Source organism: Lepidochelys kempii, chromosome 3 (genome assembly GCF_965140285.1).
Source record: "Lepidochelys kempii isolate rLepKem1 chromosome 3, rLepKem1.hap1, whole genome shotgun sequence".
NCBI classification, from domain to species: domain Eukaryota; kingdom Metazoa; phylum Chordata; order Testudines; family Cheloniidae; genus Lepidochelys; species Lepidochelys kempii.
The window spans coordinates 186,122,409-186,149,603 of record NC_136382.1 but is presented as its reverse complement, the minus strand read 5'-3'; the positions used below and the strand labels follow the sequence as shown (position 1 = coordinate 186,149,603).

Sequence of the window (27,195 nt, the reverse complement as noted above, 5' to 3'; positions counted from 1 at the left end):
GTTTGCAGAAAATTTTCAAGGACAGATGATCTGATCTTGCAAGATTTCCTTAATTTTGGAGTAGTTTACAAGTTACTAACACTGTTGAATGCAAACCTGAACCTAGAAGAACTTTTCCCTAGGGCTAGCTCTGAATACCAACACCTCTATCCATTCCTATTTTTAAAAGCATTATAATTAGACTATGTTTCATCATACATATTTAATTAGGGTTGAAAATTTGGGAATATTCAGTGCAACATTTTATTTAGTTTCCAATTTCTGCTTTTTAGTTAGAGTGAGGCAAAAAACTGTTGTTTAATTTTGTAATTTTTGAGGAACCGTTCTGCTGTTTAGGGGTAAACTTCAAGAGGAGGTTTAAAGTTGCCACATACCATGCAATATACTATACAGCACCGCAATTGTTGTTGATCATTGCACACACAAAGACAGGACAACCCAGTTGCAGAGACTGAGTCACAGAATGCAGCCATGCAAAATTACAACAGCACCAATACTGTGTTCACTTAACTTACTTTGTTAGATAAATAACTTATTCAAAAACCTCAGTCAACAATGAAATATCACAACTCTGAGAGAAAGGATTTCATATTAAAAATGTATAAAATTTTAAAAACTTTTACTTATGGCTGGTACCTTATGGTATTATTATGTATTAAACCCTCCATAATTTTAAAAACAGACATTTTATTAACATTTAAAAATTCCAACCAGTGCATGAACAAGTGTTTACAATTTTCCAATACATTGGTGGTTAACATATAGTAGCATCACAAAGTCACTCTTATGTGTTGACATGATACAGCACAACTAGAGATAGGCCCAAGCTGAAAAATGGGATCCAGTTCTAAATTTTTCCTAACCTTATTGGGTATTTGAATCCAGAATTTTGGTTGAAAATCTGGATACTTACCGTGACAGTAACTGGAGTTCTTTGAAATGTATAGTTCCTATGTATATTCCACTTGAGATGTGCATGCACTCCATGTGCCTCCGAGATCAGAAGATTTTTCATTGGTAGCATCCTTTGGTCTGTACCTTAGCCTTTCTCCTCCTCATGTTCCAAACTGAGGGCATAGACCATAGAATAAGGATCAGAAGCAGGGGAGAAGGAGGGTAGGTAATGGAATACACATTAGGGACCATACATATCAAAGAACTCCAGTTACTGTACCAGGGAAGTAACCAGACTTTGTTAAGTGATGGTCCCTACATGTATTCCACATGAGGTGACTCACAAATAGTATTCATTGAGGAGGAAGGTATGAGAAACCCCGCTGTTCCAGATAGCAGGAGTGCTCTGCCAAGGGATACACCTGCCATAGAACCTTGTACCACAGTGCAATGTCCCACAAATGTATGCACAGAGTTTCAAGTTGCCACTCTATAGCTCTCCAGAAGAGAGGCATCATGAAATGAAGCTACCAGCCCAGCCTGAGCTCTGGTCAAGTGGGCTCTCACACCCTGTAGGGGCGGGGTCAGCATCAACACATGCAAAGCAGGATGCAGCCTGGTATTCATTTGGAACGTCTCTGTGCAGATATAGCTGAAAGTATGAGAGGGGACGCAAAGGAAACAAGCAATTTAGGAGATTTCCTGAAGGGTTTCGTCCTTTGCAGGTCAAATGCCAAGACTTGACAGACATCTGGAGAGCAGAGCCTCCTTTCTTCTCTAGTGGCATGGGGCTTTCGATAGAAGATAGGAAAGTGGATGATCTGATTCAGATAGAATTCTGAGATTACTTTAGCAATAAATTTAGGATGTAACCTAAAGAAAACCTTATTCTTATGGAAGACCATAGAAGGAGGATCCCTGATAAAGGCCCCTAGCTTGCCCATGCTTTCTTCTAGCTGAGGTGATTGGAACCAGGAAAGAAACCTTCATAGATAGATGAGCAAAGAGCCACAGGGTCAAATGGACAATCTGTTAATGCTGAGGTCCCATATCAGGGTAGTCTTCAGCACTGGAGGAAGAGTTCTGACTAGTTCCTTCAGAAACCATACTCTGGTGGAATAGGTGAAGAGCGAATGTCTGTCAACCAGAGGGTGAAAGGTGCTAATAGCTGCCAAGTGCACTCGCAAAGCGCTGGTAGTCTAGATGTTTTTAGAAAGAGGAGGTAGTCCAGAATAGTAGGGATCTCAGCAACCTCGGGGAGGGGGGGTACCTGATAACACTGGCACCAGGTAGAACAACCTTTTCCATTTTGCTGTACAGCATTTTCTTGTTGAGTCTTTTCTGCTATTGTTAAGGATGGATTGTACTGTGACCATGGATTGTACTGCTGCTGAGCACAATCGCTCTAGATTCATCACCCATCCAAATACCAAGCTGTTAGATAGAGATACGCTGGGTTGGAGTGGAGGATCTTGCCCTTGTCCTGGGTCAACAGGCCTGAGAAAAGCTGAATGTCAATGCATGTACACAAGGCCATCTGGAGAATGCTTTTAAACTAGAACTATCTCAGCTACTGAGAAGCAACTAGAATCATTGATGCTTTTTCTTGTTTAATTTTCCTCTGAACTTGAGGTAAGAGAGGGATGGGCCAAAATGCAAACATCGTGGTTCTGACCATTGCACTAGAAATGCATCTCCTCTGGAATAGAGGCCCTGAACTGCACTGGAGCAGTAGATCAGGTATTTCTTTGTCTCTTGGGACACAAAGAAATCTCATAATGGGAATCTCCACTGTTGAAGTACCACCAAATTCTGTAGTTCCCACTTGTGCTCTCTGGAGAAATGCAGACTGAGGCTGTCTGCCAGAGCACTCTGCACTCCCAGAAACTGCACTGCCGAGAGGATGATTTGGTGGTGAATGCACCAGTTCCAGAGTTTGATAGCTTCTGTGAAAAGAGGGATGGACCTTGCTCCTCCCTGCTCATATATAAAATAAGCTGTCATCTTCTTAGACATGACTTGAACATGCAGAGTTCAAATAAACAGCAGGAATTGTTTGCAGGCCTCATGGACTGTAGACTGTAGGCCTCTGGAGTGTCTACAGGCCATGAGGATCCAAGTACCCTGTTGTTGGGTCTAACTACCCTGTGCTATTTGTTTGATGAGAAAGGCTCCCCTGCGTAGGAGGGAGGCCTCTGATCAATCTTTTTGTGGGTGGCAGAGGAGCAAAGGAAATCCCCTCACACACTGCCTCCCTGTTTTCCCACCAGATAAATGAAGTCAGAACTCTGTGGGGAAGTGAGACCAGTTTGTCTGGACTGTGCTTGCTTGGTGCGTAGACTGTCCACAACCAAATCTGTAGACTTCTTAGACAAAATCTCACAAAGGATGTCACAAATATGCATAAAGCTATCTGACCTAGGAAGACAAGACAGGATCCTACTGTCATCTGAGGATTTAGTTGAATCATAGAATATCAGGGTTGGAAGGGACCTCAAGAGGTCATCTAGTCCAACCCCCTACTCAAAGCAGGACCAATCCCCAACTAAATCATCCCAGACAGGGCTTTGTCAAGCCTCACCTTGACAACTTCAAGAGAAGGAGATTCCACCACCTCCCTAGGTAACGCATTCCAGTGTTTCACCACCCTCCGAGTGAAAAAGTTTTTCCTAATATCCAACCTAGACCTCCCCCACTGCAACTTGAGACCATTACTATTCATTCTATCATCTGCTACCACTGAAAACAGTCTAGATCCATCCTCTTTGGAACCCCTTTCAGGTAGTTGAAAGCAGCTATGAAATCCCCCCTCATTCTTCTCTTCCGCAGACTAAACAACCCCAGTTCCCTCAGCTTCTCCCCATAAGTCATGTGTTCCAGTCCCCTGATCATTTTTGTTCACTCCGCTGGACTCTTTCCAATTTTTCCACATCCTTCTTGTAGTGTGGGGCCCAAAACTGGACACAGTACTCCAAATGAGGCCTCACCAATTTTGATTAGAGGGGAACGATCATGTCCCTCAATCTGCTGGCAATGCCCCACTTATACATCCAAAAATGCCATTGGCCTTCTTGGCAACAAGGGCACACTGTTGACTCGTACCCAGCTTCTTGTCCACCGTAACCCCTAGGTCCTCTTCTGCAGAACTGCTGCCTAGCCATTCGGTCCCTAGTCTGCAGCGGTGCATGGAATTCTTCCATCCTAAGTGCAAGACTCTGCACTTGTCCTTGTTGAACGTCATCAGATTTCTTTTGGCCCAATCCTCTAATTTGTCTAGGGCCCTCTGTATCCTATCCCTACCCTCCAGCATATCTGCCTCTCCTCCCAATTTAGTGTCATCTGCAAACTTGCTGAGGGTGCAGTCCATGCCATCCTCCAGATCATTAAAGAAGATATTGAACAAAACCGGCCCAAGGACCGACCCTTGGGGCACTCCACTTGATTCCAGCTGCCAACTAGACATGGAGCCATTGATCACTATCCGTTGAGCCCAACAATCTAGCCAACTTTCTATCCACCTTATAGTCCATTCATCCAGCCCATACCTCTTTAACTTGCTGGCAAGAATACTGTGGGAGACCCTATCAAAAGCTTTGCTGAAGTCAAGGAATAACACATCCACTGCTTTCCCCTCATCCACAGAGCCAGTTATCTGGTCATAAAAGGCAATTAGATTAGTCAAGCATGACTTGCCCTTGGTGAATCCATGCTGACTGTTACTGATCACTTTCCTCTCCTCTAAGTGCTTCAGAATTGATTCCCTGAGGACCTGCTCCATGATTTTTCCAGGGACTGAGGTGAGGCTGACTGGCCTGTAGTTCCCAGGATCCTCCTTCTTCCCTTTTTTAAAGATGGGCACTACATTACCCTTTTTCCAGTCATCTGGGACCTCCCCAGATCACCATGGGTTTTCAAAGATAATGGCCAATGGCTCTGCAATCACATCCGCTGACTCCTTTACCACCCTCAGATGCAACGCATCTGGCCCCATGGACTTGTGCTCGTCTAGCTTTTCTAAATAGTCCCGAACCACTTCTTTCTCCATAGAGGGCTGGTCGCCTCCTCCCCATACTGTGCTGCCCAGTGCAGTATTCTGGGAGCTGACCTTCTTCGTGAAGACAGAAGCAAAAAAGCATGGAGTACATTAGCTTTTTCCACATCCTCTGTCATTAGGTTGCCTCCCTCATTCAGTAAGGGGCCCACACTTTCCTTGACTTTTTTCAAGTAAATCAGACAAGTGGCCATTCACTGGCATATCAGAGACTGCATGGACAGATAAATTTGCATTGTAGAAAGCACCAGCGGGGAAGAAACCAGCATGGAACCTTCTTCATTTGACTTCATGGCCCATTCCTCACAGCAGGGGCACTGAACTTTGAGAAGGATACCTTTCTATAAAAGAGAGGGGCAAAGAACTCCAAGTTATACTTCACCCACGACTTACAAAGGAACCAAGCACTTTGTATTTTGTGGGAAATCCTGACCAATGGGGCGGACAGCAATCTTGCTGGAAGGACGTGTGGTAAGAAACTCATCTTGAACCAAGGCTGTAGTTTGGTTAAATTTTGGTTACTAGAAAGCATTTTTCACTTTTATTTACCTGTAACCATTTCTGATTTTATCCCTTATACTTCAACTCACTGAAAACCTCTCTTTCATTAAATAACCTTTTACTTCTATTCTGAATCAACCCAGGACTGTGTTTCACTTGAAGTCATATTAACTGCAGTTAAAGCAAGAAGGTGCTGCGCTTTTGTCTTTTTAAAGGAGCAACAGAACTTATCACTCCTCTGAATGTTCCAGGAGGGGCTGGACATTTCATGGTACATGGTTTGGGGGAAATTCAGGGGTAGGTGTGTGTTGGGATCACTTGGATAGTAGTAACCAAAGCTGGTGGAGACCAGAGTGTGACTGTGGTGAAAAAAGCAGGCTGCTGGAGTCAGAGTTGCTGAACCAGGGCTACTCAACACACAGACACTCAGTGCATGTTGACTGGGAATATCCAGACATGAGGCTACAGAAGCAGAGCATTTAAGGCACTCAGGATTACAGGACAAGCAGTGACATAACCTCTCACTAATCTGAATTGCACCCCAGAATGTGATATCTTTACATCAAGAGCTGTAAACAGAATGATCACCCTGACCTCTATAAGTCCATGAGGGAACTATAAAGGTCAGGGTGATCACTCTGAACTTCAGGCTGTGGATGAAGACATCCAGCTGTTTCAAATCTACTATGGGCCTTCAGTCTCCTTTCTTCTTGGGGATGAGGAAGTATCTTGAGTATAATCCTTTTCCCTTGTACTGTTTCTATGGCTCCTGGAGGAAGCAGGGAGTCTACTTCCTGTCTGAGCATCCTTGCATGAGAACGGACCCTGAAGAACCTCAATCCACTCAGAAACACTCTGAGGAAAATCAGCAACCTGATCAGCTGAACCACTCACCCCTGCGGGATTACCTGTATCAGGCTGTCTCAATTACAGATCCCAGGGACCCAAATAAGTGCAGTGCCAGGGATCATGGGGGTAACGAGGAAGGGAGGGTAACACTGATTCTGATAGTCCTTCCTGTGAGAGTGGGAAGATGCTCATGAGTTCTTGGATCATCTGTTGGGGCTGACTGCCCACTTTGAAAAGACTGGTGATGCTCTCCTGTTGATTCCAGATTTGTTGGGAGGAGTGTGAGGTCTTTGTATTGATGGGTGGTGCCCTCTGTACTGGCGGTCTTATTATACCTCAGCTAGTCATTGGTACCTGTGAGTGTTGAACAGATGGTATGGGGACCTCCCTGGTTAGGACTGGATTAGATAGAATTGGCAATTCCAGGCCTGCACAGATAGTAAGATCCTCCAGGATAGCATATATGGCCCCTGTTGCTTAAGAGCGGACAGGGCTTCTGTTCCTTGGTGGCTCTGCATAAGTTCAGTCTCAGACCATGGGTGATAGAATGGAACTGAAGAGATGGTTGATCTGCACTGCCCCTTATGTCCTTGGTTCAGAACATGAGGAGAAGAGGGCAGGCATGGATTAATGGACACTGCTAGTGAAAAAAATCTTCCAGTTTCAGGCATGTGGAGCACATGTGCACCTCCAGTGGAATAAGCATAGGGACCATCACTCAAACAAGTACCTATTTTAGAAACAGAGCAGCCGCAAAATTTAGATTCAGATCCAAACTTTTTTGAAGTTCAGAGATGTTTAAATCAGATAATCACAAAAGTTCACAAGGAGCAATTAAGCCTATGTCTGAATATCAAACTGCTAGTAGCTCTGCATCATGCATTGACAAGATATTGTTGAGAACAAAGGCTAAAAGGAAAACTGGATCCACTAAAATTTCAGGGCCCTTGGACAATCTTTTATTATCAAGCTACCATCTCTTCCTCCTAGTCCAATACTCCTTAATGGACCTTTTCTCCCACTCCTGTCACCTTCCTGTTTATGGACACCAGTGTAGCTAACTCTTGCAATTTTATCACTAAGCTCACAATATTTGACGGTTTTCTTAAAGCCCTAGCTCCCAAAGTTATGCAAATACTTGAGGATCTGAGCTTTCATTTAAAAAAAAAAAAGAATGAAATTTCTAGCCCTCATGGTTGCAGAGAAAAGTTTGAAAATGTGACCCAAGAGCACCTTAAAGGTAAACCAGTAGTCAGTAGTTTTCTTTTAAAATGTTATGATTTTAATCCTATCTGATGATTTTGGGGGGCCTGACTCATGATTTTTGAACATGTGGGGGTTTGCAATACTGAGACAGTCTTTCTCCCACTCTTGAATCTTGCCTCTCAAAAAGTGAGGCAACCCAGACAATACAAGCCCATCTCAGAAGGAGATTAGAACAGCAACAGACAACGATGCTTTGTACTGTCCTCTGCCTCAGACACACTCCTGTATTTGGGCATCTCTAACCACAATTTAAGAATTGCATGCAAATTACAGCATGCAAATTACACTTCCATCTTGCTTACATGCTCCAGGTGACTCTTTTGTCTACTTTAAAATAATTACACCATCCTGTAAACATCCAATAAATTGAATCTAATAGCTGTACTCTTATTATATGTAGAAAACTCACAGAAGTACATGATTTCATTGGGACTACATACATCTCGTCTATCTTCTCCTTGAATAGGCTGGCTTGCTATGGCAAGTGCATTCCAGGAGGCCACTGATATTTTGGCTGACTAGAGACCAGAGAGATGAGAAGGTTACTTACTGTAACCGGAGGTTCTTTGAGATGCGTGGTCCCTATCTAGATTCCAAATGCGGGTGCGCATATATACCATGCACCAGAGCAGGAACTGTTCAAAGCAGTATCCGTTGACCCGCACGTGTGTTGTGCATTGACCGCATGGCATGCCTGAGGCTTTAAGAGGCTGTGTAGGTCGACACCACTCTAGTTCCCTCGTACCCATAACGAATGGAGCCTGGAGCAGAGGAGAAAGAGGGAGGGATTGGAATCCAGATAGGGATCACACATCTCAAAGAACTTTCAGTTACAGTAAGTAACCTTCTCTTCTTCGAGTGCTGGTCCCTATGTGGATTCCAAATGCAGGAGAGTAGCGAACAGTGGTCAGCATGAGGCTGGCGTGAGAGCTCTCGAAAAGAACAAGTCTGTAAGACAGCGTGACCGACTGCTGCATCCGCAGTTGTGGAGGGAGCAATGGCATAATGAGTGGAGAAGGTGTGGATGGAGGATCAAGTGGCAGCTCAACGTATCTCCTGCCAGGAAGGCTGATGTGGCAGCATATGCCCTTGTGGAATGGGCTGTGACTCCCAGTGGAAGAGGAGTGCCAGAGAGCTCATAGCAGGTCTCGATGCAGTGGGAGATCCACTTGGAGAGTCATTGTGAGGAGAGGGTGGAGGTGTGGCAGCGCTCTGCGATGGCAACAAAGAGACGGGGGGATGCACAGAAAGCACAAGTGGAGTAGAGATAAAAGGCTAGTGCTCTGAAGACATCAAGGGAGTGGAACGCATACTCCATGGGTGAGGTATGGTGTTTGAGGTAGACGACCGGAACGTATATACTTTGGTTGAAGTGGAAAGAGGAAGCCACCTTGGGTACAAACTTGGGGTGCAGACATAAGGAGACTTTGTCCTTGTGGAAGACCGTGAATGGTGGGTCTGCCATCATGGCCGCCAGTTCACTGACATGGTGTGCAGAGGTGATGGCTACCAAGAAGATTACTTTCTTGGAGAGGTAAGTGAGGGAGCAGGTAGCAAAGGGTTTGAAAGGTGGCTTGCTGAAAACAGAGAGGACCACATTGAGATAAGACAGTGCAGGCTTCTGCAAGAGGTGAAAGGCATCGAGGAGGCCCCAGAGGAATTGGGAGGTTGTTGGGTGAGTAAAGACGGAGAAGCCATCCCCAGGAGGAAGGAAGGCACTGAGCGCTGCTAGATGAACATGAATGGAGGAGTGAGTGAGGCCTGATTAGTGGAGATGAAGATAGTCGTCTAGGAGGACAAGAATGGAAATGGAGTCTGGAGAGATGTGATGGTGGCATCCTGCATCAGGAGATCTAGGAGGGTGGGAAGAGGAATGGGGGGTGATGAAGAGTTGGAGAAGATTGGTGTACCAGTATTGGCAAGGCCAGGAGGAAGCCATGAGGATAACCATTGTGCAGTCCCTGCACACTTAGCATAGAACCTGGGGGAGAAGTGGAATGGGTTGGAAGGCATAGAGGAGATCTGAAGTCCAGGGAATGAGAAGGGCATCACCCTGTGAGCCCGGGTCCAGGCCCCCTCAGGAGCAGAAGAGGGGAAGTTTGTGGACGTTGCGAAGAAGTCCCAAAGTGACATGCCCCACCGACAAAAGACAGATTGGAGAGGGGGTTTGCAGAGTTCCCACTCGTAGTTGGCATGGAAGGAGTGGACGAGTCTATCTGCCAGAGAGTTGCTGGTGCCCGGGAGGTGCACTGCATGTAGGATGATCTTGTGTCGGAGGCATCAAATATGGACAGCTTCCGGACAGAGAGAAGGGGACCCTGCACCGTCCTGTTTTTTGATGTATCTGACATCCGTCATCTTGTTTGACAGTACTTGGACATTGTGGGAGTGGAGGAAGGACAGAAAGGATTGACAGGCAAGATGGACCACCTATAGCTCCAGGACATTGATGTGCATCTCTGCATCTCTGACCAAAGGCCTTGTGCTGTGCAGTCATTTAGATAGGTGCCCCAGCCTACCAGCAAAACGTCCGTGGTGAGAGTGGTGCTGGACATCGGAGATGTAAACAGGAAGCCCACTAGAACTGTGGATGGGTTGCACCACCAAACAAGAGAAGTCAAAACAGGAGGAGGGAGGATGAGTGGTTTGTTTAGTCAGTCCAATTGTGGATCATAGACAGTACGGAGCCAGAGATTAAGGCAACGTATATGAAGGTGGGCATACAGTATAACAGCAGTGTAGGCCACCATATGGCTCAGGAGGGAGGCACTGACAGATGTGTGTCTGTGGATGGTGCTGGAGTGTCGTAATAAGGGAAGTAAGGGTGGCAAAGTGGTCCTATGGAGGAAAAGCGTGGGCCGAGACAGAGTTCAGTCGTGCCCCTATGAAAGTGAGTGTGTGGGTAGAGTCGAGAATCGACTTGTCCTCGTTGATGCAGATACCGAAGCTGCTGAGGAGGGTACGGCAAGTCCGTATAGTGGCGAGGAGATGGGAGCAAGAGGGCGCCGCAAGAAACCAGTTGTCCAGGTAAGAGAAAAGGGAATGGCCCAGTCAGCACATGTGGGCTGCCACGACTGCGAAGACCTTTGTGAAGACACGGGGGTGTCAGCGATTCTGAAGCGGAGGACACAGAATTGATAATGGGCACTGCCCACTGTGAAATGGAGGAATTAGCGATGAGTGGGGTGGGTGTCTATGTGAAAGTATGCATCTTTCATATCAAGAGCCATGAACCAACCTCCATGGGGAAGGGAGGGGATAATGAGAGTGAGGGTGACCATCCTGAAATGAAACTTGTGAATAAACTTATTCAGGGAGTAGAGGTCCAGGATGGAGCAAAGACCACCTCCTTTTTTCGGAATGAGGAAAGAGGGGGAATAGAAGCTATGGCCATGGTAGCATTATGGGACAGGTTCTATGGCACCCTTTCAGAGGAGGGCAGTGGCATCTTCGTGGAGACCATCTTTGGAAGGTTGGCCACCAGGCAGGTGGCAAGGAGGGAAGGAATGGAATTCGATAATGAAAGCCCTGGTGGATGATGCCTCGCAAGTTCAGTTTTATAGCAGTGTAGTCTGGAAGAGCAGACTTGAAGTGTTGCTGACGGGTGCATTCGGTGGCAGTGTGGACAACCAGAGAGTTAGGTGGTGGGTGGGTAAAAAGGAAATCAGCGCCCTTAGAGGGGATAAAGTATCGGCATTCCACTCACTTTTGGTGTGGGGGTGCAGGATGCTGGCATATGCCATAAAGCTTGGGCTGACTGTAAGATGGCACCATGTATTGGTAAGGCGGTACGAGACAGTCTGGAAGGTTGAAGGATGTCCAGGAATTGGTCCTGGGAGTCTTGAACATCCTCTACTGGGAGACTGAGTGCAGAAGCCATCAATTGTGCATGGTCATCTGGTGGTGAGAGGGAAGGTGGAATAAGGGCATCGTCCAGTGACGACAAAGTGCCTATAGGGACTGCTGGTTCCGATGGTGCCACTGAGGCCAGCAGTGCTGATGGAGTGGGAGCACCCAGGGGTTCCTCCTGAAACAGGAGACAGACCATGCGAGCGATGCATACTGAAATGGTGGTAGGGGTCCCATGAGGGCCAGTAAGGCCAGGAGTAGGGATCGCCATGCATTGGTAAAGGAACCACAGGTCGACTGCAGGATCATATCCCAGAGGATAGGACTGGTGTCATGGTTCCAGGCTGTAGGAGAAGGCCGGGGAAAGGGCCATGTCAACTCCCTGCCCCAGCCCAGAGCCTGCATCCAGCATCCAAACTCTGTCCCAGAGCCTGCACCCCTCCTGTACCCAAACTTCCTCCCAGAGCTGGCACCCCAAACCCTCTCCTGCACCCAAACTCCCTCCCAGAGCCTTAGGCAGGTGTATGTGTGGGGGGGGGCAGGACTTGGACCCATTCTGGGCACCACCAAATATTATACAAACCTGGCCGGTGCCGCACATGAGGGACCCGGTGAGTCGCTCACCATCGGTGATGGGCGCCGCTCTGGTGGTTCCATCAGAGCTGGGTCTGGTTGCACATGTGGGCACATTGCCTCCTCCATTAGAAAATTATGGAGGCGAAGTTCATGAGCAGCTCGGGTCCGCAATGGAAATGAGCAGCAGATGGAGCAGCGAGAAACTATGTGGGCTTCACCCAGGCAGTACAGGCCACGAGTGTGTTCGTCACCCACCAAAAAGGGGTAAGGGCACGAGGCACAGTTCTTGAAACTCGCTTGTTGGGTCTGGGGAGGAGGAGAAGTCCCAGATAGGTTCTCCCTTGAATTTCCCCTAACTAACTACTATGAATGAATGGACAACTATCTAACTAGAAAGAACTAGGTACAAAGGCAAATGCAGTACTCTTAGCTCACTAAGACCACAGAGGAACAGAGGATTCTGACTCTGGAGTGGAGTCAACCCACACAGCCTCTTAAAGCCTCGGATGAGTCATGTGGTCAATGTACGACGCACATGTGAGTCAATGGAAACTACTATGAACAGTTCTGGCTCTGGTGAATGGCGCACATGCGCACCCGCAATTGGAATACGCACAGGGAGCAGCACTTAAATAATAATCCATTTTTAGGGAAAAAAAAAAAAAAAGGCCATGTACTTGATTCCCATACACAATCCCACTCTTATCAAACAGCCCATGTGAAATTGATCTTAATTATAAAAATGTCCTTTTATCTAAAAGATAAATTTCATTTTTAGACTAAACTAATTTTAATAATTCATTCTGATGTGTGTGGGTTGTTGCTTACCTGAAAAATCCAGTGCACATACTCCTCTTTGGTGCTGGCCTTTCAGCAACGATAAACATTTTAGTGTCTGTGTGTCCCACACATGAATAGCAGCATCTCTTCCAACCTAAATTAGAATGCTAATCTTAATAGCTGTTCCTAAATTACTATAACAGTATTTAGCACTTTTGCATCTTCAAAATACTTTAGAAGCATTAACCTTTGCACTCATTAGATCTTATCTTCATGAAGAACTGCTCTCTCCAATTTCTCCATCTCTGACTTCCATTTCCCTGGTCACTACCACATCTCCCTTACTATCACCCACCTGCCCCTCAGCATTGCCCAGAAACCCCATCCTCCTGTGATTTCCTATCCATCAACACCGAGAACTTCTCTTTCATTCTCAGTGCCCTCTTCCTCACCTTCTCTTATGGTAGATATCCCACAACCATACAGACTTCTTCCACTAATTCACTTCTTTCAGTTTTGCCATCCTTTTAGCCACACAGGTCTACTTCTCCACCTTCACTCAATCCCACACCCACAACCCCAGCTGTCTTTTTTTTTACCTCCCTTTTCTGTCCCTTCCCCCCATCTCTGCACAGCCTTCAAAGGAAATGTTGAAAACCATCTGGCATAACCTTCTTCTCATCTCTCCTTTTTCACTGCATACTCTCCTGCTTTCCTCCTCCTCCAGTTTCTTCCAGTCTCCTGACCTCCCTCACCCCCTACTCTATTTCTTCCTTCCCCTCCCTGTATGAGCATGCTTTGGTCTCCCCCATCTTAAAATCAAACAAAAACCACCTCACTGTAGCTTCCTTTAAAATTATCACCCAATCTCTCTTCTCTTGTTCATTTCCAAATTCTTTCAATGCACCTTCTAGAACCACTGTCTGAAGTTCCTTCCCTCCCATTCCAGCCTAGATCCTCTCCAATCTGACTTCCAGCTTTACACTCCACAGAAGCCACACTTAACAAAGGGTCTATTGAGCACTTTGCATCCAAATAACATGGATACATCCTTGTCCTCCTTGACCTACTGGCTACTTTGATGCTGCTGGCCATGGTCTTTTAAAATTTCACCTTCCCTCAGCTTTTGTGACTATTCCTAGTTCTCTTCCTACCTCTTTAATAATTTCTTCAGCGTTTTGTTTGGTAGGTCCTCCTCATATGCCTGTAACTAATGTTGGAGGTTCAAGAGAGCTCCAGCCTTTACACTCTTCTTCCTCTGCATTCTGTCTCTGGATGATCTTATCCATAAACAAAACTTTGACTTCATATCCACTTCAGACTTGCCTTCATCTGCACAAACTTAAATCTCAGCCTGTCCTTCTGACATCTCTTTGTGGATGTCCAGCCATTCAATTTAAATGCAACATTCCCAAATCAGAGGTCTTATATTTTGTCCCAAAGCCTCTCCTCTCCCTCCTTTCCCCTCTGGGCATCATCTTTAATTCAACCCTCCTTTGAAATCCACACATCTAGGCTGCGTCTAAATCTCTCCACTTTGTGGTAAAGAATGTTTCTAAAATTTGATCTTTTCTCTCTCTACACGATCAAATTCTCATCTAGGCCCTTATCTTGCATCTTAACTGCTGCAACTTCCTCCTCCCTGGCCTTAACTGCTGCACCTTTGTTCCCCTCAAGTCTATTCAAAATGCTGCTTCTAGGATTATCTTCCTGGTTCTGAGCACATCAGTCTTCTCTTTGAGTTTCTCCAATGCTTTCACTTATCTACACATCCAACATATGTTTCTTGTCTCTATCTATAAGCCTTTTCAGGACTTGGTCCCACGCTACATAGTTGATCTAGTAATTTATATCATGATGATGATGATGCCTGCTTTTCCTTCTCCAACATTCCCAGTCTTTACTGCCCACCAGTCAGCTTCTCCCTAGACACCTTTGAGCTTTCCCCCATTACCACTCCTTATGAATAAGTAAAACTCACTTTTATAATCCATATAGTTCGATTTCATCTTTCTTCAAATCCCTCAACACTCACCCCTGCCATGATGAGTACAAATCCCTGCCTGATGAGAATGGATAGGGAAACAGTAGACTACAGGTTTGTCTTAGTGGGTGGAAAAAAAAGGCACCTTTAGTGTGATTTTCCCATTTGCCCGTGACTTTTTCTGTCAGTCACTCACTCTCAGCAGCAGCAGCTCTGATCCCACAGGGCTGGGCCCAGCTCCCTGCTTTGGGCATTATGACCTCGTACACCAGGTTGCAGTGCCACTCAGGATTGGCCCACCCAACCTCTGTCATAATGTGGCAGGGGGGAGTGCTGGGCAAACCAGAGCAAACATGCCAAGTCACAATGCCCAGAGCAGGGTGCCAGGCACAGGCCCACAGGACCTGCTGCTGCAGGATGAGCGTGTGCAGGCTCTCACTTTTCAGAGCATCCTCCCTCTCCTTGGGCAGCCCTCCCTTCCACACCAAGTCAGGATTAGGGTTGCAATCCTGAGGTTAAAGGTGCTGCTGTGGATGGTCCATACCTCCTCAGCAGGGCAAGGAGTACAATAATTTTTTAAATCAAAAGTCAGGGAGAAGTCAAGGTAAATTTGGTAACCTATGACTTTTACTGTATCTGCCATAACTGCTCCCTGATTTTTGTTTAAAAAATGCTATGACAAATCTGCAGCCCTATCAATCAGGAATCTAATGTTACTGTTGTTGTTCATCTTATTATACCTAAAGATTGTGAACATTGCTAATCTTTACACAAATATTCTGTTACTATCATTAGCTCATCCACCCTCCCCCTGTTCCCTCCACCTGGCTACGCGGCTGCTCCCTGGCCTATATGTCTCACCATCCTGTCATATCTTAGAATTAAGAATTAAAGCTTTTTGCATCAGGACAGTCTTTTACTTTGTCAGTATGGTGCCTAACACAATGAGATCCTTGCCTACTTGGGACCTTTAGGTGCTACTGTTATACAAATATAATAAAATAATAAAAACCTAAGTAAACATTAGAAGACTCTTGGGAGGTAGGGAAATATGTATTATTTTCTACATTTTACAGATGAGGAGCAAAGGTTCAGAGTGAATAAGCAACTTTCCAAATGCCACAATAGGAGACTCTAATTTCTGTTTTTTAGGAATACTGTAACAGTGTCACAGTCATGGTTTCCACTACTGCTTTCCCTAGCAGTTAGGCAATGACATGGGTAGCAAAACATTTAATCTGTGATTTTCAAAGCAGAAAAATACCTTTCTTTATGACAAAGGTACACAAACTGTTTTGCATTTCTCAAATATAGTTTGTGATAGAGAATTCCTTAAGTTGTTTTGTTATGACCAACACTCCTAGATACATACCTGTCCAGTAGCAACATAGTCTTTCATTGGATGGATGGTTAAGCTGAGGATGTCATCATCATGACCAAGATATAGTCTTTGGGTGTGTTGTTGCCTACTGTATACAATGGCAACAGCAGCTATGTGGTAAACTACTTCTCCAGTTTGCGTGTAGAACAAATTATTTCGACAGTCGTAGCCTCTGTAACTGAAATAAATATAAAGCAAGGGAAGTTTAATATGCCACCAAAAATATCCATGTACTTTGGGGGAAAACAATCTAACTACGCAAATGACTTACCTGAGCTAGACCCAAAATATCATAATATACAGGCTGACTACAACCATTTAAATGTCTTATATTACATTCATAATTGTTAACGACTAGAGCTGCGTAAAACTCCATGGTTTTCTTTGCACTAGTTAAGTATACCTTTTTTTCTGCATTCAAACAATTACGACTCAAATTTCACTTTGATTTTGGGGATTAACTGAACCAAAAACTCATCCAGAACTGTCAGTGTTCACCTGATTTGCATCAAAATCATGAGAAAACACAGAGTTCCTATGATCTGGATGAGAAATCATAAAATTAGCTGAAGTTCATACAAAATTACACCCAGGAAAGCTTTGCATGCTTTTGTGCTGCAAATGTATCACACATTTCTACTAATTACAACAACCATAGCCAATGGACCTAATGACTGCTCCAGGAAATACCAAGGAAAGTCAACTCTGAGTTGAAAAGGTGATCTTAAAAAAAAAGATAATGCTTGGTTATTACTTAGGTACATTGGTACCTCTTTCTATCCTCCTCTCTAACAATCACAACTGAAAAGAAGAGAAATGTATAGGTGATATTCCCATTTTTACCACAATACCAGTAATTTACCTGTGGGTAAGCAGTGGAAAATGTTACATCAAATACTTTACCTCAAGTTAATTAAGGTGTGTTTAAGAGTGTCTATTTAAGCACTGTGCTATTCAATGGAAATTTTGGCTTACAAAAGAGAAGTCCAAGAACCTTTACTTAGTAGTTACAATACCCATGTACAAACTGCAGTTTTAAGCTGTCCTCAGGAGCTCTCTCTCTTTTAAGGAAGGGCACTGAATGGTTTTTCTCTTTACTTTGTTGTTGCAGCTGAGGTAGATCTTCTTTGTAAACCTGAAGAATAAGTTACACTTAATTATACATCTCAAGTGAATTGAATTGAAATACACACTGACCAGTTCCTTAAATAATAATAATGAAAAATATTAGTTGTATGTCAGTGTGCTCAACAATGCACAAGACAGAAGAAGTCATGATCCCTGCCCTAAAGAGAGGAGGAGGATCCCCACTAGTGGTATTAATGGAAGGTCAGGGAAAGGTCATTGCTATTCAAGAAGTTTCATGTATCACATACTACTTTGTGAACAGGATTTTTAATACTGATACTCTAAATTTCTTTTTTCAACTTAATACATATACTTAAACCTGTACATAATAATGAAATAATTCCATCAATAAGTTCTGGTGACATATACAATAAGCACATTACTTAAGTGATTTGCAAATGTCACCAGAATCCCGAGATGGAATTACAGTCTTAATATATATACCAGAGATACAAAATATTATACATGTAAATCAGTTAGAGATGTTGAAACATTGTGGAACTCCTAGAGCTGTTTGACGCCACTTAGAGGTTGTGACATCAATTAAATTCACCACGAGGCTGAAATATAGCTTTAAATTATTTCTTTTTTTTGTACATCTCTTCATTTCTTGGTTTTAGATGGCAGTGGAGTACCAAAATCTCTTGCAACAAAAGCTATTTCCACACATTTGAAATTATGACCTAATTTTTAGCACCCCTGACCCCAGGGGTGCTGAAAACATCATAAGAATGTCTGATCTGGAAATGTTATCACACAGAGGTTCAGATAAGCATCTGAAATTTTGGATGAGTATACAAACACAAACTCTAGACATTTTGCCTGTCACTAGCATACACTGTACTGTTCACACACTGTTTTCATCTGGTTTCAAACACCATCTTCAAAAACTTTTAAAGGATGCCACCTGTAAATAAGTCCACTCACTACTAGGGCCTCCCTCCTAGCCAGACGTGGCATAGCAATTCTCTTGCTACTCTAGCACCACCCTGCCAACAGTTGCTCGGGCACTGTGGTGGCTTCTCTTCCAGTAACTTGGCCCTTTAGCTGGGTCACCATCTTAAGTCCACCCCTTTCAGAGTCACAACTGTCCAAACAAAGAGTCCCCAAACGTCTTTAACATAAACAAAATTCTTCCACCCTCTCTGGGGCTAATCATCTGCCTATCTTCAGGGCATAGTCTGTAGGCCCCCCATCCTAGGCTCAATAATCCTTGCGAAGGATTTGTATGCCCCCTTTGTAGGTGAACCCAGTTCCACCCTCTGGGTTTTGACTTAAGGCCACGTACTGAATAAATAGGTCTGTTCCTTTACCTGTGCTGCAGTTCTGTCTGGGCTGCTTCCTATCCAATCTTTTCAGTTCTCCTCTGGGTCTCTCTGTCTCCTCCCTGCCTAGAAAGCTTTCCTTCTTGCTCTGGCTCTTCCTCCATCTCTTTCCCCAGCCAAGCTTTATCACCACTTAAGCCCAGCTCAGTCTGCTTTACTGCAGCCACTTTCTGCTTGATATGGGAAATTGTCTGATTCCCCTCAGGTGGGGCTCATTTTGTAATCAGTTTTTTTTTAGCCCCAGGCTCTCCAGTGCATGGGGCAAGCCACACCATTACACTAACAATGAAACATAAAATATTATAGGTAACATTTTCAAAAGTGCCAAAGTAATTTAGGAGCCTAAGTTCCATCTTCAAAAGTGAAAAGTAAGAAGATAAGTCACGTCTGAAAATGGGACTAGGCACTTTTGAAAATTCTAGTCTATCTCTAATTTCAGCCAAAACTGTTCAGTTGTTTCCACTAATGAGGCTAATGAAAAATGCACTCTTACTTATAATAAAGTAATTCTGGCTACCTTTTTTTTGAATATCTTTATCATCTATGATTTGGAGCAAGGACTTGAAATCTGGCATTTGTTTCAGGGATGTGTCCTTTACCATCCATCTGAAAATCTGCCAATATTTCGCCAAGCTACAAGCCTTTGAAAAATCACTGTTCACACATCCTCACTAGAGACTTTTTCAACTTTAGCAGCTAAAATATCCAAATTTTCTGTCCACATTGAACATGCTCGAGCTTCTCACATCTCTCAGTTCTAAAATATCCAAATTTTCTGTCCTCACATCTAGCATGCTTCATCCCCTCACAGTGGCTCCAACACAGGACTACAAGTATGAAGCTGGACTTTCACTGTAATGGCTGATCCCAGCTGCTGTGAGTCAGAATGGGGCTGGATACTGGAAGTGAGAGTACGGAGCCTGTCTCTCCTGCACTGTCAATGACACCCTCCCCAATCCCATGCTGGAACTCAGACAGTGTGAAGGAGGAAGCCATCTGATTCAAATGCAGAGGGGACAAAAGATGGACCAGGGAAGGGAAGAAACGAGTACATTGGGGAAAGAAGTCTGGTGAGACTGGGGATGAAGGGGGAAGGGAGAGAAAGTGTTACTGGGAGTTGGTGGTATGTGTGGGGGGAATTAAGATTGGTTGGACAAGGACTCTGGGACTGGCAGGGCATGGTAACTAAAACTGGGAACAGGGAGGGAGAGGAGGCTGGAACTGGTTGAGCAAGGAGCCTGGAAGCTAGTGAGACATGTGGAGTACTGGGAGCCGCTGGCGGCAGGGGACGACACTGAGATTGGACAAGGATCTGTGACTGGGACTAGAAATCAGTCGGGGGTGAACGGGGGCAGGAGAGAAGATCTGACAAGGAGCAGGAGGGTGTGGGGGAGGAACTAGGACTCGACAGGCAAAAAGATTGGGACAAGTTGCCACAGAGTGAGGAGACTGGGGCAAGCAGCAGGGTGAGGAGTAAGAAGGGAGGACTAAATTTGAATAAGGATCCCAGGGAGGGAGACAGGGAGCCAGTGTTGGGGGTGGGCAGGGAGGAATGGGACAGACAGAGTGGACAAGGAGCCAGGAGTGGGGAACTGGGTTTGGCAAGGACACTGGGAGTATGGGGGGGTTAGGAGACTAAGCCCGGAAGAGGAGACTGGGTAGGCAAAAAGAATGGAACTGAGATGAGAAGTCTTAAGAGAAGGGATAGGACAGAACGGGTTAAGCTGGAGAGGAATGGGCAGAAGAGTTTGTGCCCACTAGAGCACACGCCCCTCTAAAGCCTTGAATAGAACCCAAGATTACTGAGTCTCACCATTCGTCTGCTGTTAGCAAACACCTGTGAAACCCACAGGCAAGATGTGTGTTTAAACACCCTCTAGTGCTAATTGACATAGAGGACAGTAACCTACTGTTGCTATCAGTTACTCCACTAGCTCAGAGGTCAGTGCAGTGGATCTTAAGGTTCTAATCCTGCTGATGACCCATGTGTGTCAATATGATGCCACATGATCAAATTTCTGTTCCTTCAGTTTGCTTTTTAAAAACATAGACAATTACACACAAGAAACTAAATTAAAAGACCATTATTAAGGCTGTAAACTCAAGCTCCCAGAAGTTAGGAATTGCCAGAATTGATCATAGAATCATAGAATATCAGGCTTGGAAGGGACCTCAGGAGGTCATCTAGTACAACCCCCTGCTCAAAGCAGGACCAATCCCCAACTAAATCATCCCAGACAGGGCTTTGTCAAACCTGACCTTAAAAATATCTAAGGAAGGAGATTCCACCACCTCCCTAGGTAACCCATTCCAGTGTTTCACCACCCTCCGGGTGAAAAAGTTTTTCCTAATATCCAACCTAAACCTCCCCCCTGCAACTTGAGACCGTTACTCCTTGTTCTGTCATCAGCTACCACTGAGAACAGTCTAGAGCCATCCTCTTTGGAACCCCCTTTCAGGTAGTTGAAAGCAGCTATCAAATCCCCCCTCATTCTTCTCTTCTGCAGGCTAAACAATCCCGGTTCCCTCAGCCTCTCCTCGTAAGTCATGAATTCCGGTCCCCTAATCATTTTTGTTGCCCTCCGCTGGACTCTTTCCAATTTTTCCACATCCTTCTTGTAGTGTGGGACCCAAAACTGGACACAGTACTCCAGATGAGGCCTCACCAATGTCAAATAGAGAGGAACAATCACATCCCTCAATCTGCTGGCAATGCCCCTACTTATACAGCCCAAAATGCCATTGGCCTTCTTGGCAACAAGGGCACACTGTTGACTCATATCCAGCTTCTCGTCCACTGTAACCCCTAGGTCCTTTTCTGCAGAACTGCTGCCAAGCCATTTGGTCCCTAGTCTGTAGCGGTGCATGGGATTCTTCCATCCTAAGTGCAGGACTCTGCACTTGTCCTTGTTGAACCTCAACAGATTTCTTTTGGTCCAATCCTCTAATTTGTCTAGGGCCCTCTGTATCCTATCCCTACCCTCCAGCGTATCTACCTCTCCTCTCAGTTTAGTGTCATCTGCAAACTTGCTGAGGGTGCAATCCACACCATCCTCCAGATCATTTATGAAGATATTGAACAAAACCAGCCCCAGGACCGACCCTTGGGGCACTCCACTTGATACCAGCCACTAACTAGACATGGAGCCATTGATCACTACCCACTGAGCCCGACAATCTCGCCAACTTTCTATCCACCTTATAATCCATTCATCCAGCCCATACTTCTTTAACTTGCTGGCAAGAATACTGTGGGAGACCGTGTCAAAAGCTTTGCTAAAGTCAAGGAACAACACGTCCACCACCTTCCCCTCATCCACAGAGCCAGTTATCTCATCATAGAAGGCAATTAGATTAGTCAGGCATGACTTGCCCTTGGTGAATCCATGCTGACTGTTACTGATCACTTTCCTCTCCTCTAAGTGCTTCAGAATTGATTCCTTGAGGACTTGCTCCATGATTTTTCCAGGGACTGAGGTGAGGCTGACTGGCCTGTAGTTCCCAGGATCCTCCTTCTTCCCTTTTTTAAAGATGGGCACTACATTAGCCTTTTTCCAGTCATCTGGGACTTCCCCCGATCGCCATGAGTTTTCAAAGATAATGGCCAATGGCTCTGCAATCACATCCGCCAACTCCTTTAGCACTCTCGGATGCAGCGCATCCGGCCCCATGGACTTGTGCTCGTCCAGCTTTTCTAGATAGTCCCAAACCACTTCTTTCTCCACAGAGGGCTGGTCACCTCCTCCCTATGCTGTGCTGCCCAGTGCAGTAGTCTGGGAGCTGACCTTGTTCGTGAAGACAGAGGCAAAAAAAGCATTGAGTACATTAGCTTTTTCCACATCCTCGGTCACTAGGTTGCCTCCCTCATTCAGTAAGGGGCCCACACTTTCCTTGACTTTCTTCTTGTTGCTATCATACCTGAAGAAACCCTTCTTGTTACTCTTAACATCTCTTGCTAGCTGCTACTCCAGTTGTGATTTGGTCTTCCTGATTTTACTCCTGATGTTCATAGATTCATAGATTTCAAGGCGGGACCATTGTGATCATCTAGTCTGACCTCCAGTATTACACGGACCATTGACCTTGCCCACAATAATTCCAATAATATATTTGTTAGAAAAATGTCCAATCCTGATTCAAAAATTATCAGTGATGAACACACCACCATGACTATTGGTAAATTGTTCCAATGATTAATTACTCTGTCAAAAATTTACATTTTATTTCCAGTCTAAATTTGTCTAGCTTTAACTTCCAGCCATTGGATTGTGTCATACCTTTCTCTGCTAGACTGAACAGCCCATTATTAAATATTTGTTCCCTGTGTAGATACTTATAGATGATGATCAAATCACCCCTTACTGTCTTTGTTAAATTAAATAGATTGAGCTCTTTGTGTCTATCACTTATAAGGCATGTTTTCTAATCCTTTAATCATACTTGTGGCTCTTCTCTGAACCCTCTCCAATTTATCAACATCCTTCTTGAATTGTGGGCACCAGAACTGGACTCAGTATTCCTGCAGCAGTCACACCAGTCCAAATACTGAAGTAAAATAACCTCCCTACTCCTACTTGAGATTTCCCTGTTTATGTATTCCAGGATTAGCTTTTTTGGCCACAGCATCACATTGGGAGGTCATGTTCAGCTGCGTAGCCACCACTGACCCCAAATCTTTTTCAGAGTCAGTGCTTCCCCAACATGTGGAAGCTTAATTTGGCCCCCTTGTGCCATTATGATACAGTCTTTAATTACATGATGATACACTATTTTTCCACAGGACCCCTTCCTCAGTTAGGGCACAGGATGGACATTGCTCACTTAATAAGCAGCTATCCAATATTTTGTTTCGTTCAGTGTGTGAACCTAGGCCTCATTTACCTACACTCTGAACAAAGAATTATTAATTTCCTCATGTCCCTTTCTATGGTGCTTGTCTCAATAGTATCTGAATGCTTCACAAACATTCATTAATTTATGTTCACAACACCTCTGTGAGATGAGGAGGTGGCATTATTCCATTTTACTGTAGGGAGCTGCGGCACAGAGAGTAAGTTCAAAGTATCCACTAATTTGGATGACCAACGTGAGACAGGGAGGATGTGATTTTTCAGAATAACTACCATTATTAGTTAGCATTTTTTATGTTCAAAGCGGAGTTCATCATTGACTTCAGTTGCAGCTGTGAGTTCTCAGTACTTCTGCAAATCAGACCCCAGGGTATCAAGTCGAACTCCCAGAAAATGAGGAACACACAATTAATGACTACTTCTAAAAAGCCTGATTTAAATGACTTGCTCAGCATCACACAGAATTCTGTGGCAAAGTCAGGGATAAAATCCAATTTTCCAAGACAGTAGCATTTAACTGCCTTGACCATCAGAGCTTTCTTTTTCTTCCTGCTAATCCCCTACCTCATTCAACACACACCTTCCAATTTCTGCAGCAAATGAGGCAAGGTCCTACAGACAACAGCCTCCTTTATTATACCACCCTAATTCATCCCAAGAGCAGCACCATTCTGTAAACTAAATGAGGCATTGGTTCTGTGGAAAAAATAGTATGTGAACATATAATTAAAATCTATCATAATGCATACACACAAGGAGAAAGAATTAAGGCTGCACAGCATCCTTAATTCTGTCATTTCCATACTTCCGAGTTCTTGATTTTGAAACTTTAATAGTGTTCTTTTAAAGTACTTTTTATGTGTGATATATTATAATACAGGCTGAGTGAAACTTCATTGAAGCTGATGGGCATGATAATAAAAGGACATATCTATCATACTAGTATAAGGCTTTTGTATATATAGGCACTTTTTCTTAAATGCTTTTCAAATACTCATCTGTAGCTAAAGTACACACTGCTTTTATTTTGTATATTGGTTGCATAAATATTGTCAAAATATTTTTTCTCAAAGTAGACAGATGAATTTGTTGCAACTTTATTTTAACTGGCTTTACTGAAAAGTTACAGTGGATTATTAGGCAGCTGAGTTTACATCTGTATATTCATTTTTACTCACTTGGCGATCATAGTTGATTTGAGCTTCCTGCTCAATATCTGAATCTAGCTCTGGCACATCAGATAAATCAGAATCTGACTCTTCACTGTATGACTCAATACCTCCCTCTGCATAAAAATCAATCCACATGTAATAGTTATTATCTAGTCAGAACAGAATATTATGTCACATTTTCACAATTTTTTAGACTACCAGGAATTAACGCAAAACCTTCAGAAGCTTTAAAGTGTTTGCAAACATTCTATGGACTTGGTGAACATTTCTGGTTTTGTATCGCAAAGGTAAAGACAGATAATTCTCCCACTTCAATGCCAAGGTCTCTATTGTAAAACCCTGAATAATGATTAGGGTTGTCAACTAATCACAGTTAACTCACACGATTAACTAAAAAAAAATTAATCACGATTAATCACAGTTTTAATCGCACTGTTAAACAATAGGATACCAATTGAAATATTTAAATATTTTGGATGTTTTTCTACATTTTTATATATATTATATTCTGTCTTTTAATTGAAATCAAAGTCTATATTATTTTTTATTACAAATATTTGCACTGTAAAAATGATAAACAAAAGAAACAGTATTTTTCAGTTCACCAAATACAAGTACTGTAGTGCAATTTCTTGCTCGTGAAAGTCCAACTTACAAATGTAGAATTTTTTTGCTACATAACTGCACTCAAAAAACAAAATAATGTAAACCTTCAGACCCTACAAGTCCACTCATTCCTACTTCTTGTTCAGCCAATTGCTAAGACAAAAAAGTATGTTTACAATTACAGGAGATAATACTGCCCACTTCTTATTTAGAATGTCACCAGAAAGTGAGAACAGGCATTTGCATGGCACTTTTGTAGCCAGCATTGCAAGGTATTTACGTGCCAGATATGCTAAACATTCGTATGCCCCTTCATGCTTCGGCCACCATGCCAGAGGACATGCTTCCAAGCTGATGACGCTCGTTAAAAAATAACGCGTTAATTAAATTTGTGACTGAACTCCTTGGGGGAGAACTTCATGTACCCAGCTCTGTTTTACGCGCATTCTGCCATATATTACATGTTATAGCAGGGTCGGATGATGACCCAGCATATGTTGTTCATTTTAAGAACACTTTCTCTGCAGATTTCACAAAATGCAAAGAAGGTGCCAATGTGAGATTTCTAAAGATAGCTACAGCACTCGACCCAAGGTTTAAGAATCTGAAGTGCCTTCCAAAATCTGAGAGGGACGAGGCGTCGAGCATGCTTTCAGAAGTCTTAAAAGAGCAAAACTGAAATGCGGAACCTACAGAACCCAAACCACCAAAAAAGAAAATCAACCTTCTGCTGGTGGCATCTGACTAAGATAATGAAAATGAACATGCATCAGTCCACACTGCTTTGGATTGTTATCGAGCCCATCATGAGCATGATCACATGTCCCCTGGAATGGTGGTTGAAGTATGAAAGGACATATGAATTTTTAGCACATCTGGCATGTAAATATCTTGCAATGACAGCTACAACTGTGCCATGAGAACGCCTGTTCTCACTTTCAGGTGACATTGTAAACAAGAAGCGGGCAGCATTATCTCCTGCAAATGTAAATAAACTTGTTTGTCTGAGCAATTGGCTTAACAAGAAGCAGGGCTGAGTGGACTTGCAGGCTCTAAAATTTTACATGGTTTAATTTTTGAATGCAGGTTTTTTTGTACATAATTCTACATTTTTAAGTTCAACTTTCATGATAAAGAGATTGCACTATAGTACTTGTATTAGGTGAATTGAAAAATACTTTCTTTTGTTTTTTTACAGGGTAAATACTTGTAATAAAAAATAAATATAAAGTGAGCACTCTACACTTTGCATTCTTTGTTGTAATTGAAATCAATATATTTGAAAATGTAGAAAACTTCCAAAAATATTTAAATAAATGGTCTTCTATTATTGTTTAACAATGAGATTAATTGCGATTCTTTTTTTTAATCGCACAATTACTCATGATTAATTTTTGTAATCGCTTGACAGCCCTAATAATAATTAATGGAATTCACTCAACTGGGATTATACATTATCTGTAACTACCTTTTTACCTTTTATAGTGATGACATGCAGAAATTTTATGGTTATCCTGAAATATTGCATGATGTGTGATCCCTCTACTTGCTTGAAATAATGTGTTATATCACATGGAAAAAATCAGTTAATTTCTGCAGGGCCTGAGACCATGTGAAAGATTTCCTGCAGGGAAATCCAATATTTAGCAGTTGACGTTATGTAATTTATATGCTTCTGTTCAATATTACAGGCACAATGCACATTACAAGTGCAATTTTCAAATATGACCATTAAATTGTACACACAAATCTCACATGTTCATATGCATATTTACACATAGACACACAAAATGGCATTTACACAGCTAATTGCCTTTTTCATGCACAATTAGGATTTGTGTACACAATTCAGGTGTTCAATTTTGAAAACTGACTCTGATCTCATACATCTCTCCCTCTTACAAGCTTCTTATATTTGATGTGAGTTGAAAATATCTCTGGTATCTTCCCAGATAAATTCCCTGAATCCTGCTACAGGATTAT

General features: G+C 43.5%; 1 protein-coding gene across 3 annotated transcripts in view; it reads right to left on the bottom strand.

Annotated features, from left to right (window-relative positions):
* Nucleotides 1–27,195, bottom strand: part of EML6 (EMAP like 6) — a 317,359-nt gene that overhangs the window by 153,451 nt on the left and 136,713 nt on the right. For all 3 annotated transcript variants that reach the window (XM_078852321.1, XM_073339283.1, XM_073339272.2), the window contains exons 13-16: nucleotides 24,613–24,719; nucleotides 17,148–17,266; nucleotides 16,123–16,309; nucleotides 12,815–12,920 (exon numbers count right to left, since the gene is read on the bottom strand). In XM_078852321.1, the coding sequence (XP_078708447.1) occupies nucleotides 12,815–12,920; nucleotides 16,123–16,309; nucleotides 17,148–17,266; nucleotides 24,613–24,719 (519 nt within the window). The remainder of the gene's footprint in view (nucleotides 1–12,814; nucleotides 12,921–16,122; nucleotides 16,310–17,147; nucleotides 17,267–24,612; nucleotides 24,720–27,195) is intronic.